The 13,053-nt window shown below is 37.0% G+C and overlaps 1 protein-coding gene across 1 annotated transcript in view; it reads left to right on the top strand.

The window, feature by feature from the left end:
- Positions 1 to 10,478, top strand: part of LOC150100756 (FRAS1-related extracellular matrix protein 1-like) — a 114,690-nt gene extending 104,212 nt beyond the window's left edge. Inside the window, exon 8 of the mRNA XM_090402001.1 lies at positions 10,065 to 10,478. Within this exon, the coding sequence (XP_090258127.1) occupies positions 10,065 to 10,276 (212 nt within the window). The 3' untranslated portion in view covers positions 10,277 to 10,478. The remainder of the gene's footprint in view (positions 1 to 10,064) is intronic.
- The last annotated feature ends 2,575 nt before the right edge of the window (positions 10,479 to 13,053 follow it).

Genomic DNA, 13,053 nt, shown 5'->3' on the forward strand with positions numbered 1-13,053 from the left:
CCAGTCCTGAATTGCAACAACAGGTCCTGCTAGTGGAGTGCATTTGACTAATACAGAAAAATCAAACAAATTTTGAAGTATTGTAGCTGCAGACTGTCAGATCAGTGAATCCAGAAAGAATTTTATTTATGATTTCTATTATTTATATAAATTATATATAAATATATAATTTATGTCTTTGGTGCAGAGCAAAGGTGGTGAAAACAAATTGCAACAGGTCCTGCTAGTGGAGTGCATTTGACTAACACAGAAAAATCAAACAAATTTTGAAGTATTGTAGCTGCAGACTGTCAGATCAGTGAATCCAGAAAGAATTTTATTTATGATTTCTATTATTAGTGGATGCATATCTTGTGGACTGATGAATCTGCATATAAACTTGTAGACTGCTTGAAGCAAAGATGGATGGTGGCAACAAAGCCATTCAACTAATACAGACAAACCAAGCAATGATATAGCTGCAGACCAAATATCAATGAACCTAGAAGGAGTTTAATGTGTGATTTCTGTTCTCAATGGATGCATGGTTGCTTATTAAAGATGACAAAGCTGCATATAAAATCTACTTACTGACCTGAACCAGCCTTTCTTCTGCCTTCAGTAAAGCAGTTCCTAAACCTTGTGCGAAAAAAGTCTAGTCTGGAACCAGCTGATGCTTGATAGAATATTCTCACAAAACTAGTTATAGAAAGCCAGCCCAGGTGGATCTGTAAATAGTGCCTTCATGAAAAACACTATTCTGCACACCTTGCTGCTGTAAATACCAGCAAGCTATTCAACTTCATATTGTCAGGAGTTCAAATATGGCTACTACACATTCAGTTGAGACAAAAAATAACAATATTCATACTTAACTTGCGCACAGAAACAGATGAAACGGTAAAAGGAAGACATTTGTAAATTAGCTGCAAAATGAAACTTTGACCCCTAGAAAATTTTTTAGTTGTCGCTGCTTTAGGCTCACTAACAGAGGTAGAATGAACAACCTGCACTTGATGTCACAAGCAACTTTCACCAATGAATTGATCAGAATTAATAATAGCTATAAACAATACATTTGAAGGTAATTCCCCCAGAATCAAGCATATGCAGGTGGTATGGTTTTCTCCTCTCTTGGAAACGTGGGTTTTTCATCCTAGGAAAATCAACACATTAGTCTGACACAGGTAAGGCAAAGGAACTGATTGCCTTGTTTGGCACAAATGATTTGAGAGGCAAGAAGTATTCTATGAGGAAAGTTGTAAAGGAGTTGTTAGAAGAGGCAAAAGTGAAGAGCGAGAAGGTGAAGACTGTAAGTCTCCTGCCATACTATGATAGAGGGGAACTGAGGAGGAGAGCATTGATAACTAATGGTTGAACACATAGGTTGTGAAGGAGTGATGTAGGATTTGTGGATCTGAGTTCTGTGTTTGATGGAAAGAATGATTTGTATAATGCTGAAGGACTGCATCTCAATGGTTTAGTTGTTAGATGTCTGGAGAGAGCTTTGTTCACTGAGCATGCTGAAATGCAAATTCAGGCAAACTTAGCAATTAGGGTGAAAGCATGTGAATTTGTATGAAGGCACCCATGAGGATAGTGAGAATCACCAAGTACAGAATCTAGTCTCTCAAGCAAAAATATTGAATAGGTTAGTCAATTCAGGAAGAAAAGGCAGGTGGGAGCATAAAGGGATGCTGCAGTTTCTACATACTAATGCCAGAGTTATCAGAAACAAGAGGGAGGAGTTTTGGCATAGGTTACTGCAACCTTGCCAAAAGTTATAGGCATTAGTTATACTTAGCTAACAGTAGATGATGTCATTACAGGGATAGAATGTGAAGGGTTTAGTATTTTTAGGGAAGATAGAGAAGATAGGATGGGGGGAGGGGTACTACTGATGACAGCAGACGAATTGCAGCCAAAAGGAATGCTCCCTGTGAGGATAGATTGAGGGTGTGTGGATTGCAGAAGTTGGTTGATAGGAGAAAAAGAGGGGGATATGATAGAAACATTTAAGTTGCTTAAAGAGTTTTATAGGATTGATGTAGGGGAGAATATATTTCAGCACTTGGTTAGAAGGGCCAGAACAAGGGGTCATTCCTGGAAGTTGAATAAAGGTGGGATTAGTAAGGGTGTGAGGACTAGATTTTTTTGCTTAGAGAGTTGGGAACGGATTGTCAGAGTCAGTTGTGAGTGCTTTATCTGTTTAATGGGTTCAAGGAGATGTATGATAGATTGCGTGTATAGTTTAGGTCTCCTGCAATGAATCTTCAGACTCCATGGAGGTGCCCATAATATTATTATGGGCACCTCCATGAAGTAATAATATTAACAGTAATATACTGGCTTCGTATTTTTAGTTACTTTGGCCATAACTCAAAACAATCACCACAGCAACCCCATGCAAGCATATAAATCCAGCTGAACCTATCTTTGCCCAAGTGATAGTAAGGATGTCAAACTTAGATGAAAAATATCAAAATGGTGATGAAGAATGGCATATTGAGTACAAATGGGGTAATAATATTAACAGTAATATACTGGCTTCGTATTTTTAGTTACTTTGTCCATAACTCAAAACAATCACCACAGCAACCCCATTCAAGCATATAAATCTAGCTGAACCTATCTTTGCCCAGTGTTAAGGATATCAAACTTGGATGAAAAATATCAAAACGGTGATGAAGAATGGCATATTGAGTACAAAAGGAAATGTTATTGATGAAATCAGACACTACCGATAGCCATTGTGGAAACCAGGTGTAACTACTGCTTAGGGATCATGCATAGCCTATGTAATTAACTGCAAACATTCTGGATCCTTCTATATTCACTTCATAAATATACATGATCTTAGTTTCAACCTCAACAGCATTTCCATCTTCAGTTCTGCTAAACTACATCCACTTTTGTTGATAGAAACTCATCATCATCATTATTGTTATGATTAACATCTGACTTTCATGGTGTTAAAGGGCTCATCACAGGAGGTCCACAATCTCTCATGTAAAAAGATGATCAAACTGTGCCTTAAACCTGTTCATGGGTTCTGCACTCACCACATTTAAAAGCAATGAATTCCACTCACCAGTCACTCTCCATACATTCCCCTTCTCATATCCTTTTTATATAGCTTCCAGGGATGGCCTCTAGTTCTACCCTTGTCTCCCTCTACTCTATGAAATATCTTCTTCGCATTAATCTTGTAACAACCCCTCAGCAACTTATATGTCTCTATCATATCCCTCTTCTTCTATTTGTAAAGCTCTGCAAATTGCATTCCCTCGATCTCTCCTCATATCTGACATTCCATAGACCTGACACTAACCTTCGAAAACCTTCTCACGACCCTCTCCAATACAACTTCGTCCTCCTGAAAATCAGTCAACCAAATCTGTGCACAGTAGTCCAAATGTGGCCTTATCAAAACCTTATGCAAGGGAACCATAACCTTTGGTTCAGCATGTCGATATCCACCTCATTACTGTCATAATCTGTTGAGATGTTCTTACAATTTTAGCAATGTGACCTAAACTTCAAGTCTCTGTCCACTATCACTCTGTGATCTTTCATTTCTTATACTTCCTTCAAAATTTCTCCATTAATTGTATACTCTGCATCCAAACTTTGCCTACTAAATTTCAAGATCTTGCAATTTGCAATACTAAACTGATATTTGCACTCATTTGTCCAATCACAGTCTATTCAAATTCTCCTACAAGGCTACATCATCTGCTCTACTTCTCATAGCTCTTCCCAACTTTTAATCATTGGCAAACAGCTACACATCTCCAGTTAAGCTGGTCCCAATGTTATTAAGATTAAACAATAGTGCTATAATATATACAAGTTAAACAATAATGGTCCCAAAACTGTGGATCCCTGTGGCACTTTACTAATGACCTTCCTCTTTTGGGATACCACTCCTCCATACACAAGCTGCTGCTGCTGGTACCTGTCTAACAGCCAATCAGCCTCATCTAATCCCATCTGTTTCAATTTAGCTACTATCTTGTAATGTGGCAGTCTATCAAAGGCTTTTGAAAAATCCAAGTACACCACTGTATATGCATCTCCTTTATCAAGTGAATTTGTCACCTTGTAATACATAAGCAGTTTGCTGAAACATGAGCTTTACCTAACAAATCCATGCTGACCATCATCTTCAAGTTTTAGTCTGATATGTGTATGTCTGAAAAATTGCACGTGTTTGATATTTTTGTACAAAATTAGCATTTAATAGCTCACAATGTTAATTTAGCATTAAGGCTGGTAGCATGCTGTACAACAGTAGCAAAAATTTCACATGTAATCCATAAAGCATGATCTCCTGCCAACTTAACACCTCATTCCATGCGATAGCTCCAAGCTGCCTCCTAAGCTTTTCATAATCACCAACCTTGTAATTCCACATATATCCTTTCCTCATAGAAGTTTTCATATGGCTAGTCACAACCCAGGTGATCACTCTCACCAACTAGAGGGAAGTGCAAAACTCCACTCACAATCACAGGTTCCAAGAGAGTGGAAAGAAGCCAAAACTGTTCCACTGCATAAAGATGGTAATAAAGGTGTGGCTATAAATTATAGGCCAATCTCTACATCTGGAGTTCTGGTTAAGGTACTAGAGAGACTGGTGAGAAGTGGGATACAGAAATGAGTTGATAACAGCAGTATTCTCTGTGATTCTCAGCATGGGTCTGTTAAAGGAAGATCATGTTTTACTAACTTACTTATGTACTATAACTTCTTCTTCTCCCTTCTACGTGTTAGAAAAAACCCTGCTGTCCACACCCAAGACCGGCTAACTTGGCTATGTCTGAGAAAGATCCTTAAACTCACGATGGTGATGGGAATCGAACCCAGGACACTCCTTTCCAAGGCATATCGTTACGAAGCGCATAGCCACTAGGATAACTGCGCAAACTTACGTACTATAACAAGGTGACAAATATCTTAGACAAGAGAAATGCATATACATTGGTATACTTGATGTTGCAAAAGCTTTTGATAGACTGCCACATGACAAGCTTTTAAATAAAATGAAAGAAATGGAATTGGATAACAGACTAGTCAGTTGAATCGGTGACTGGCTGTCAGATAGGCATCAGAAAGTTGTACATGGGGGTACAGTGTCCTGAAGGAGGAGGGTCACTTGGAGGGTGCTAGGCTGGCAAAAGTTGCTGCTGAAAAGATAAGTTTTTATTTCTGTAGTAAAATGTAGTAAAGTAGCAATTTAGATTTGTTTTGGTGTAGTTCAGTAGTTTTATTTTTCATAGCTTAGCATAACTGAGTGATTGTGGAGAATTGTGTGTTTGTAATAGGCTTTTATTTTTGCTATTTTTGAAGCTTGCAGTGAACGACAATAAAATGGCAGTATAAATGAGATTGGGAAATCAGGCAGGGCGAAAATTGAATGTCATTAGCAGTAGGGACTTTTCGAGGATGGTACGTTGTTGTGAATGCAACATGTCCATGTGGTGAAATACGAAGAGTGTACTTGTGGAGAGACTGAACAAGAGACAAGATAGGGTAGAGATATATCGAAAGTGTGATATTCTGTTGAACTATGAGTTATCAGTAAATGTAAAACTGGCTTACAAGGAATGAAAGAGTGCATAATTGCAGGAGTGAATGATTGTATAAATCATGGAATGGAAGTGAGTGGAACTATGGAAGCGAAAGAAAGTATAGCTGAAGAAACGAAAGTGAGTGACACTGTGAAAGCAAAGGAACATTGGAATGGAGAAATTAAAGAAAAATAATTGACAGATAGTGTAATTGTCAGGATGCAAAACTTGAAACATGAGTTGATCAGAATGAGAAGTGAAATGAAAAATATGCATAGTGAGATGAGAAGTTGTGGTGGATAAGAATGGATAAGTATAAAAGGTTAGAATGAAAGAAAACAAAGTAAAAGAAGTCACCAATGACTTGAGAATAGTGATGTATGGAGATTCCATTATTAGAGGTATGTTAAATGAGAGGTTCCATAAGGTGTATTTACCAGGAGGGAAAATTAGCAGAATAATTGATGCGTTAGATAAGAGAAGTAGAAACAAGTAAGTTGTTGGTGGTGGTGGTTGGGACAACTGACTTGTTTGGATATAAAGAGCATGTAAGAATGGAACATTAAATGTTACATGGAACAGTGTAACATTACCTTAAGATGTGTGGTGATATGTCATCAAATTCTATCGCCTTATTGACATCAAGGTTATTTATTTCCTCAAATTCCTCCTGCTCAGCCACAATCAAGCCATCCTCTCTTATGTCCTCTACACAAAGTTCCTCATGATTCCACCCTGATCAGGATGAAACACCTTATAAATTGATCACTGAATATCAAAAAAACAATATCTTCTGCAGCAGTTACCATTCTACCATTTTCATCCATTAACATCATCTTAACATGATCATTCTTCCTTCTACTTGCCACATATATATAAAAAAAAAAAAACTCTGCAAGGTTTTTCTTTGCCTGATTTGCCAATTTCTGCTCATACTGAACTTTTGTTTTCCTTACCAACTGAGTCACTCTCCTGGCTTGTTCTTTATACTCTTGATGTAACTGATTATTACCATTATTCCTCTTGTACTGCTCCAAAGTACCTTCTTCTTCTAGATTTCATGCTTAAACTCCTCATTCATTCATTACACCTACTTTATTCAGCCTTTTGGCCTTTGGAATACATTCACATATTGATGCTTTTATATATTTCTTTGTCAGTTCCCAAGCAGCATTTATTTCCTTACCCCTCAACTAGAAGTTACCGCAATTCAATTTGTAACCCAAAATAAGCAATATAAGGCATAACAGGCTATTGGTTGGCAAGGGGATTATCTGTGTATATGGAAAGGAGACAGCATTTTCGAAAAGCAATCAGCTCAATACCAGGTTTTGATCTTTTATTGCTGCCGTTTACCTTGTACGTTTTATGATGATCTAAGTAGTTTAAAAGGAGCCAGCTAGCTATTTACAGATGAAACCGAGCTAGATGAAATTATAGTATAAGGAATCACAATGCTGTTATGCCCCCCCCCCCTATAGAATGATATAAACAAACCAGAAAGGCAAATGAGTGGAATGATAACTTTGTATTACTAAGTGAAAAGTGTTATACTTTAGAACGCGGAGAAAGAAATGTTACAAACATGATCAACTTATGTTGGAGAAAGGATGCTTGAAACATGATCAACTCATGTTTCAAGAGGCTAAAGGAGAAACAGAATTTAGTAGTAGTGAAATTCAGGAAGCAGCAGTAAGAATTCTGATGATATATGGAGTGTTATTAATAGACGGACATTTAGAGACGAGACTATTTTTCCCATTATATAAAGCTTGCTCAGTCCATCTGGACTACTTGTATTTGATCATGTAGTTTTCTTATAATGAAGAGACTCAGAGGATTCAGAGACATACTGCTATGGTAATATAACTGTTCTGTAATTACTACTCTGAACCATGAGCATCGATTGATAAAGTTTAATTTACACAGCATGGAAGACAGGAGGATACATAGAGATTATGATTGATTTTGGAGGTTTTACTAACTTGACAAACAGCAAAAAGAGGCTGGGGAAAGGAGTGACTATCTTTGGCTATTTTATTATTATTATTATCCAAGCCTCGATGGAGTCAAAAGACTCATCGTGGGAGGTCCTTTCTAAGAAACACAAGTCTATCAAGACTCATCGAGGGAGGTCCCTCTTAGGAAACACAAAGTCTATCATACCACTCCTTAAATGCATTGACCGTTCTAGCTCTCACCACTACATCAGGCAATTCATTTCATGGTTCAACCACCCTCCATGCAAAGAAACCACTCCTCACAATCTTTCTCACAGTTTCCTTTCGTAACTTCCAGGGTGGCCTCTTGTCATGACTCCTTCCCGCTGTTCAACCAAGTGAAAGAATTCCCCAGCATCAATCCTGTAACCACCTCTCAACAGTTTAAAAGTCTCAATCATATCACTCCCTCCTTCTTCTATCCACCAAACTCTGCAGTTCACACTCCCTCAACCGATCCTCATAACTAACATTGTACAGTCCCGACACCATCTTTGTTATCTGCCTTTGTACCCTTTTCACAGTTTAATTTATCCCCTTCAAATCCTGGGGACCAGATCTGAGAACAATAGTCTAAGTGTGGTCTGATCAGAGTCTTATACAACGGAATGAGAAATTTTATCTCTGCAGGTCAGTGTCCTTCTCATTATTGCAGCAATCCTCTGTGTTACCTTCACCACCTTTGCAATATGTCCCCTAAATTTCAGGTTTCTATCAATCATCAAACCCAGATCTCTTGTCTCTCCTACTTCCTCCAGTTTAACTCCTCCCATAGAGTATGCAGCATCCCAAGCCTCAAGATCTTACATTTTGCTGCATTAAACTGATACCCCCCATTCATTTGCCCATCTATCTAGCTTACTTCAAATCTTCTTGCAGGGCTACCACATCTGTACTATTACTAATGACCCTTCCCAGCTTCGCATCATCCGCAAACAACCGAATACCCCCTTGCAATCCACGGACAATGTCATTGATATAAAGGTTAAACAATATAGGTCCCAGTGCTGAGCCCTGTGGAACCCCACTTGTAACCTTCTGCCTCTTTGATATTGCTCCACCATACACAACTCCCATACTTATCGAACAGCCAATCCTGAATCCAGTTGACCAATCTGACATCTAAACCCATGTGCTGCAACTTGAATATCAGCTTATCATGTGGCACCCTGTCAAATGCCTTTGCTAAGTCTAGGAAAATGGCAGTATATGCCTTTCCCTCATCTAATGCTCTTGTAACTTTATCATAAAAGGCTAGCATATTGCTAAAACAAGAGCGCCCCTTCACAAATCCATGTTTACTCTCACAGATAACATTACTTCATCTGCCCAATGCTGTATATAGTCCCTCACTACTTTCTTCAAGATCTTACTAACTACTGATGACACACAAACTGGCCTATAATTAGACACTTCCAGTCTGCTACTGCCCTTATGCCTTCTATCTTGCCTTCCTTCCATTCCATGGGCACCTTTCCCACAGCCAGACTTTCATTGAAAAGCCAGGTCAAGGGCACTGTCTGTTTCTTAGCACATTCTCTGAAAACTCATGATGAAATACCATCCAGTCCCACAGCTTTTCTACCATCCAGAGTACTCAGTATGTGGAACACACTCTCCTGCTGCACCTCTAAACCTTGAACTTGCTCTATCCCTCTAGTATTCAAATTGACTCCTCCAGGATGAAATACTCCAATAAAGTGTTCATTGAACAATTCCACTATGTCCTCTGCATCAGTCACTCTATTCCCATTTTTATCCCACAATGTCATTCTTCCACAGTCATTTCAAATCCTACTGGCCACATAGCTAAAAATTCCCCTAGGATTTTCCTTGGATCTAAGGGCCAATCTTTTCTCATATTCCAGTTTCGCCTTCCTTACCATACTAGTCACTCTTCTGGCCTGTGTCTTATATTCTTCATGCATCTTCTCTTCACCTGTCTCCTTATATCTCTTCCATAGCCTCTTTTTCGCATGTAGCTCCTGTTTAATATTGTTTGTCATCCACTTTACTCCAAATTGTGTTCTCTTCTTCACTCGTGGAATACAGCTTACCATTGCTGCTAACCAATATTCCTTCACAATTTTCCAAGCACTAATGATATCCCAGCCTTCCAATTCCTCCCTCCATGAAACTTCCTGAAGTTGACGTCTAAGACTATTATAATCACCTGCTTTATAATTCCACATATGTTCCCGTCTCTTTGATATTCCTGCATGTCTTTTCATTTTCCAAGTCAATTTTACGATTGTTAAAGAAGTTATAGGCATTTTATAAAGAAGTGGTGAACAAGGAAGTAAAAAGTGAACATTTTACTTGGTGAGAGAGAGAAAATTACAAGGTGAAACATATTCCACAAAAATTTGCAGAGTGAATGAGTTTTAAGAAAATGATAGCTGTAAAGTCTTTTTATTCTGTGGTTGTCTAATAACAAGAGAATTTAGAATAATTATCAGAAACATAATTTTGATTACTTAAAATTTTAACAAACTGTTTCTTGTCATTTTAGATGCTCATGCTACCTCTGAAAGTGGACCATGGTTATATTCCAACTTTGCTTCTCTGAAATTTGTAAATTGGAGAAAAGATTTTCCACAGTTATCTAGTCAAGGAAAAATTGAAAATAAATGTATAGTTGTAAGAGGATCTTCACATTGGATAAACAGGAATTGTCATAGTCACAAACATACATATATATGCCAATATTCTAAATTTCCATAATTCAGATTTGTTAGTTTTATAAGGATTGAACAAAAAATTTTTTTGCTTCATATATAATCAGATTGTATGCAGTTTTATCTTCCTTACTTGGCCAGTAAAGATATCTTTTTTCTAATATCTTGAAGCTTTTAGTCCTTATCCCATTTCCCCCTTGCATGTTAGGCTTAATGGCCTGTTATGGCCAAATCTTGGATTCTCTGAAACCTAATTAATGCCCTGATAAAGTGGTTAATCGTTTTTGCATAGTATATTATGGCTGTCAGTTGCATGTTCTTCTGACTGGTTTGCCAGTTTGCAGGATGTAAAATGTGAGTTGCTGGGAGAATAACCATGCTACCACTGTATGGTACCAGTTAATTCACCTTCAATCAAAAAGCCCTGATAAAAGTTCTTCACATCCTAGGCAAAATTCAAATCCTATGTGTTTCCAACCAAAGGGTATCCTTGCAAATAAGCTATGTAGGCTCTTCTTAATCCTTATATATTAATTTTTTTTTCCCTTTTCCAAGATTATTCAGATCACTGAGCTTTCCTTTAACTTGCCACCTGATGAAAAAACCATTCTGTTTTGAAACATGTTAGAAAGGTGTTGGTAATTGGAAGTGATTCTGGGATTCAGTGAATGACTTTTCCCTTCTTGATCACAAATCTGATAATTTAAATCACTCATTTACATATATGTATAGTTAAGCATAGCCAGTAGCCAATTTGTTTATAAGTTTTCCATATATCTTGCATGTAAATATGTTGAGTGGATATCAGCATAAATATGCTGATATCCACTCAACATAAAAGCTAAAAGCCTCAAGTTGAGGCTTTTAGCCTTTATGCACTACACGAAAAAAATTATACATGAATTAATGATATTGGAAAGGATCTGAGAGGAACTGTTCAGTTATTTGCCAATGATTCAAAGTTGAGTAGAGAAGTAGTTAATAGAGATGATTTGGATAGATTGGCAAACTGGCCAAAGGAGAATTGATGTCACTTTAATGTGGCAAAGTCTAAGATTATGCATTTTGAGGTGAAAAGATTACCAATAATAATTTTTAAGTTGTCAGTCAGCAGGAATTGAAGGAAATACAGGAAGATGGTTTGATGTAAAACAGGGATGCCCATTATCTCCACTCATATTCATCATCTATATGGATCACATTATGAAAGAAAATGGCATCAAGTCTTATATTAGAATTGGAGATATGAAACTTAGTTCTTTGCTATATGCAGATGATGTACTCATAAACATATCAAGTGCAAGTCTCCAGGATTCGCTAACTAATTTGAATAACAGCTGTAACAGTTGGCATGAAAATCAGCAATAAAAAGACCAAAACTATGAAAAAAAGGCAGGATCATAGAAAACTTCAGCTGCATTCTGAATGGAGATCCTATAGAACAAGTAAAATATTTCAGCCATTAGGCACAGTTTTTAGTGAAGATGGCAGGTTAAATCTGGAAATAGACAACAGAATAAGAAAGAAATTAGCCAAAACCCCCAACTAGCAGTATACAAGACAATGTTAAAACCAGTTTTATGTTATGGATCTGAGAGTTGGGTTAGAAATAAAGCACTCAATAAAAGACTAGGACCACAGATATGAGAGTTCTTGGAAAAATATTAGGGGAGTGAATTGATGGCATCAATGGCAGAATCATATTAAAAATGAAGATATTAAATAAGGAACTTGACATTATTAGCATTCAAGAATGTGTCAGCAGAACTAATCTAAGGTGGTATGGCCACTTAAATAGAATGGGGTGAAGAAAGATTAGCAAAACAGGTGTTTGATGCCAAGATGGCAGGAAAGAGACCCAGTGGAAGATCTAGGTGGATTGATTCGGTCAGAAGTGCCTTAGAAACACAAAATGTTAGATATGACAATATTGGTATGCTCACAAGTAACAGATTGATTTGGAAGAAAACTGCTGGTAGGAGATTAATAATAGTGTAAACTTAATCATGTAGTGCTGTCATAGTAACTTGAACATCCCTTTGGGATACATATCAGGAAAGTGATGATGATGGGTCTTTAAAGGTTTGTTTCTTGGTTTCAGTTACCTTCAGTTTCTTTCCAATAATATTTGTATATTTGAATATACATACAAGTACTGCTTAAAACTAAATAGTGATCACTTCCTATTTTGCATTCTTCTGGATATTCTTTTATTATCCTAAACAGTTCTGAAGATATCATTATTAGCAATGATGTAGTAAAGAAGATTTTTATGCATTTTGAGCCTGCACATTGCTAGCCTGGTTGACTGGGTGGTTAGCATACTCAATCCTCAACCAACAGGCAGCTAGTTCAAATCCCACTGTGGACATTTGTGAATGTCTTTAGGTGGAAGATGAATTTCATTGCCTGGTATGAGACCACTGCCCTGCTTATTGGAGACCTGAATTACATAAAAATATAGAAAAAATAAATTTAAACACACCCATGGTACTAATATGCTATAGATTTACAACTTTTCACAGGTAGGAGTTACATAAAAAATATTTTAATGAATAAAATGGATAAAAAACAGTTCTGCTTTTTAAACATCTCAAAATGTATTAAACTTTACAGCTAATATTTTTCTTGGATAACACTAGAATGGTAGAACAGACACAGTAGCAAGATATAAATGTTTAATGAATATGAGAATCAAGTCATTTAAATAATTATGTGAAAATGTACAATGATCTCTGATGTGTGTGTAATTAACATTGTAAGAACAAAAAAAAGTTAAATGTTCATCATTATATGTTCAAATTACAGATAACTACTTCTAAA

This window comes from Typopeltis vanoorti, chromosome 12, assembly GCF_054136105.1.
Source record: "Typopeltis vanoorti isolate ZY-2024b chromosome 12, IOZ_Tvanoo_1.0, whole genome shotgun sequence".
NCBI lineage: Eukaryota > Metazoa > Arthropoda > Arachnida > Uropygi > Thelyphonidae > Typopeltis > Typopeltis vanoorti.